This window comes from Fragaria vesca, linkage group LG6 (genome assembly GCF_000184155.1).
Source record: "Fragaria vesca subsp. vesca linkage group LG6, FraVesHawaii_1.0, whole genome shotgun sequence".
NCBI classification, from domain to species: domain Eukaryota; kingdom Viridiplantae; phylum Streptophyta; class Magnoliopsida; order Rosales; family Rosaceae; genus Fragaria; species Fragaria vesca.
This window is the reverse complement of record NC_020496.1, coordinates 15,930,365-15,934,946: the sequence shown is the minus strand read 5'-3', so window position 1 is coordinate 15,934,946 and position 4,582 is coordinate 15,930,365. Positions and strand designations below refer to the sequence as shown.

Below are 4,582 nucleotides of genomic sequence, written 5' to 3'. Positions count from 1 at the left end.
ATATAGCATTATGACATTTAAGTTTTTTCCCTCACAACTAATTGCAAACAAGTTGTGAAATTGAAAAACCAAGCTTTCAAAATGAAATAAGCTAGAGAGAGAGAGAGAGAAATAGCAAGGTAATTATTACCATCATACTAGAGAAGAATGCATAGCTAAAAAATACTAAGTTTAACACTTCCTTACCTTCATTTAGGGGCATGTCAAAATTTTACACCCGTTCGTTCCCCCCATTTTATGATATTAGTGAGATTTGAATTTATAACCTCTTCGGGGGAACTAACTAACTTGCATATTACATGAATACTTCGCCTCACTCTCTGAACTTTCTAAGGTTAGGGTTTTGAGAAGAAAAAAAAAAGAGCTATGCGGCACATCTTTTATGGCCACCACTGTTGATCTGTCTCCATTACTGCCATGACTGCTAGTTTAGCTTCAAAACTTTCTCTTGGTCATTGTGATGAATCAGTTGATCTAGTGAGTTGCGTTGTCTAGATAACGTTTTTTTTGTCCCCTTGTTTCTTCTTGGTACGTTGGTAAGATGAACACGGCTTTATAATTAACCTGTAGCTTTTGATTCTTTTCGAAGTGTTGTGAGGTCAATGTGGAGATTCTCTGTTCATGTGGAGGTTACTGCTTGTGAAGATCGCTATTTTTTAATGTTCTTTAACAGACATGACGTTCAGAATGTTCACAAAATCGAGCCTTAGAGAATCAAACATGTCATGCTACTGCTCAATCATGATGAAGACTTCTCCAATATCGTTGTAGTCCCTCTCGATTTCATCTCAATCTAGGTCCAAATCATTGGCTTGTCGCATGCCCTATTGATGAATGCTACTGCTAGGGTTGTAGGCCCAACCCTTGGCTATGTTTTACATTTTTTGGGGAATTGTTAAGGTTAGGGTTTCTCTACCCCTCAACAACCTAATGCGACTTCAACGCCTTCTTCAAGTGTCACATACAAATGTGATTGAGGTACAGTTCACGTACAAGTGTTCTCTTCGTTGTTGTTGCAATTGTGCCATGATGAACAATTATGGGGCTCGGTGTCCCCGTGAAGGAGCAACGAAGCAAGAAGAGACAAAGGTGTAACAAACCCAAAGCAGGTGATGGTGTGAATGTTTCAGACTCCATAATGTCTGGCTTCTGACTCTGTGGTGTTGGAGCCATAGACGGTGGTTGAAGCAATCAACCCTCAAGGGTAGGATGGTGCCCTAATTAGCCCAAGATGTGAATTCTCAGGTAGCTTATTGACATGTACACCATCGGGTCTCTAGGCCTCATACAAGTTGCTTGACCACATTGTGGGACCGTTAAGGTTTTCGAATTTATATTCTAGTTAGTTGCATTTCCGTTTTTTTGACACTCATTTGGTTTTTTTTTTTTCTAGAATTTTTTTGTTTGATATCTTTCATTTAAGCGGTGCATATAATGAGTTTCTCTTCGGACTTCTCTGAACTAGTAAGCTCGTCATAATATCAATGATTTAAATAAAAGAAAAAATCTTTAACCTCAACCTCTACGGTGTTGATTCTAGATAACCAACAAATCCCCACAGTCCCAAATCCAGGCCCAAACCCACTCATACAAAAACTTCGCATAGTCGCCACCATCTCCCGCCTTATTGTCCCAAACCATGTCCTTACACACCAAACAACAATGCCACCCCTCACACCCAACTCCCTCGCCGCCCTTCTCCAATCCGCCATCGCCACCCGCTCCTCTCTCACCGGGCGAGCCGCCCACGCCCACATCATCAGAACCCTCCAACCCCCTCACCCCAGCTTCCTCTCCAACCACCTCATCAACATGTACTCCAAACTCGACCTCCCCAACTCCGCCCAGCTCCTCCTCCACCTGACCCCCTCCCGCTCCGTCGTCACCTGGACCGCCCTCATCGCTGGTCTTGTCCAAAACCGTCATTTCGCCTCCGCTCTCCTCAACTTCATCAACATGCGCCGCGACTCTGTCGTCCCCAATGACTTCACCTTCCCCTGCGCCTTCAAGGCCTCCGGGCTGCTTCGCCGGCCGGTGATCGGAAAACAGGTCCACGCCCTTGCCGTCAAGGCCGGGCAGATATGTGACGTGTTTGTTGGGTGCAGTGCTTTTGACATGTACTGCAAGACTGGTCTGGGCGATGATGCAGGGAAGGTGTTTGATGAAATGCCTGAGAGGAACCTTGCGACTTGGAATGCCTACATGTCGAATGCGGTGCTTGACCGGCGCCCGGTGAGCGCTGTGGAGAAGTTTGTTGAGTTTGTGAGGGCGGGTGGGGAGCCGAATTCCATTACCTTCTGTGCGTTTCTGAATGCGTGTTCGGATTTGTCGGCATTAGAACTTGGGAGGCAGTTGCATGGGTTTGTGATGCGGTTTGGGTTTGGGAGAGATGTGTCAGTGATGAATGGGCTTGTGGATTTTTATGGCAAGTGTCGGGATGTTGGGTTGGCTAGGATGGTTTTTGAGAGAATTGGTCAGGCTAATCATGTGTCTTGGTGCTCCATGGTGGCTGCTTATGTGCAGAATAATGAGGAGGAGAAGGCTTGCGAGTTGTTTTTGCGGGCAAGGAGGGAGGGTGTTGAGCCGACTGATTTCATGGTTTCGAGTGTTCTGAGTGCTTGTTCCGGACTTGCGTGGCTTGAACAGGGTAGGTCAATTCATGCGCTTGCGGTGAAGGCTTGTGTGGATGGAAATGTCTTTGTTGGGAGTGCGTTGGTTGACATGTATGGAAAATGTGGGAGTATAGAAGATGCCGAGTGTGCATTTGACATGATGCCTTCAAGGAATTTGATCAGTTGGAATGCGATGGTAGGTGGGTATACACATCAAGGACATGCCAACACGGCTTTGGCCTTGTTCGAGGAGATGAGTGACAGGAGCCATGAACTTAAACCTAATTATGTCACATTGGTGTGTGTATTATCGGCATGTAGTAGAGCGGGTGATGTGCAAAAAGGCATGCAGATCTTTGATTCAATGAAATCACGGTATGGCGTTGAACCAGGGGCAGAGCATTATGCATGTGTTGTGGACTTGCTAGGGCGAGCTGGGATGGTAGAACGCGCTTATGAGTTTATTACAAAGATGCCAATTCGTCCAACAATTTCCATTTGGGGGGCTCTTCTCGGGGCTTGTAAAATGTATAAGAAGCCAGAATTAGGGAAAATTGCGGCTGACAAGTTATTTGAACTTGATCCTAAAGACTCTGGTAACCATGTGGTGCTTTCTAACTTGCTTGCTGCTACTGGCAGGTATATTATGCTATTTCTTTTCACACAAAACTCTATATAGCTTACCAAATATGTTACTTCTTTGTCACATAGAAACGGTCTGCTGCATAACTAAAGTTGTGAAAGTACCTCTAGAAGACTAATGCTAGAGAACCTCATTTTTCATCCATTTTTCCTCATATATGAATAAACATCTCATCACCATCATGATATAATAAGAACATATTAGAGTGTGGTTCCTTTAGTAATATTCATACCTAAAATTCTAGATGCCGTGGTTTTGATGCTCCATTACATTGAAATTGGGAGCCAAAGACGCATTGTTTTTGCTTTCATTATTTTGCCTTTGCCTCCTTTATGTATACACTTGGTTTTATATATGACAATTAACCTATGCAGGTGGGAAGAAGCCACTCTTGTCAGAAAGGAAATGAAAGATGTTGGCATAAAAAAGGGTGCAGGCTACAGTTGGATTGCAGTCAAGAATGCAGTCCACATCTTCCAAGCAAAGGACACCTCTCATGAAATGAACTCTGAGATTCAGGCAATGCTGATCTATTTAAGGACGAAAATGGAGGAAGCTGGGTACGTTCCGGACACCAATTTTGCCCTGTTTGATTTAGAAGAAGAAGAGAAAGTATCAGAAGTTTGGTACCACAGCGAGAAGATTGCCCTTGCCTTTGGCCTCATAGCTATCCCTTCTGGGTTGCCTATAAGGATTAACAAAAACCTTAGGATTTGTGGAGATTGCCACGGTGCAATCAAATTCATTTCAGGTATTGTAGACAGAGAAATTATTGTCAGAGACAACAATCGTTTTCATCGCTTTAGAGAAGGTCATTGCTCCTGTAGAGATTATTGGTGATTAATGTATAAGGGTTCTCAACTTAATTTAAGTGCATTCCAAATCTCATGTTGTGATAAGGATTCAACAATATTACTCTAAAAGGTGTTTTTGGATGGGGAAAGAGAGTCTGAAATTCAATTGAAACTCAGCATTTGACAATTCTCTCCCTTCCGCTTTCGGAGTTTGTTATCCTGGCCCATGAACTCAGCATGAGATGTGAAAAACATTGGGGAAATTGGATTCCCAAAAAACCAGGTGTGTCATTCCATCCAAGCGGGAATTTTCTCTTATTTCAGGTACCAAAGCCTTGCAGTAAAGTTTCATCAAAACCACCCTGGAGGTAAATCTAGCTACAACCATTGCAGATCCCTCCGAGTAATAACTCCCAAAGGTTTTGGTAGCTCTTATGCTTGCGTTTTCTTGTTCCAGCTAAAGGTTAGATTTCAATCATTTCATCCTGTATCTCCTAAGTATCTGTTTCTGGTACAGGTTTTGGCTTTTGAAT

General features: G+C 43.5%; 1 protein-coding gene across 1 annotated transcript; it reads left to right on the top strand.

Annotated features, from left to right (window-relative positions):
* The first annotated feature begins 1,656 nt into the window (after nucleotides 1-1,656).
* On the top strand, nucleotides 1,657-4,095 carry LOC101309173 (pentatricopeptide repeat-containing protein At4g14850-like). Its single transcript, XM_004303140.1, has 2 exons — nucleotides 1,657-3,251; nucleotides 3,630-4,095. The coding sequence occupies exons 1-2, from the start codon at nucleotides 1,663-1,665 to the stop codon at nucleotides 4,093-4,095; spliced, it is 2,055 nt and encodes a 684-aa protein (XP_004303188.1). The 5' UTR covers nucleotides 1,657-1,662.
* The last annotated feature ends 487 nt before the right edge of the window (nucleotides 4,096-4,582 follow it).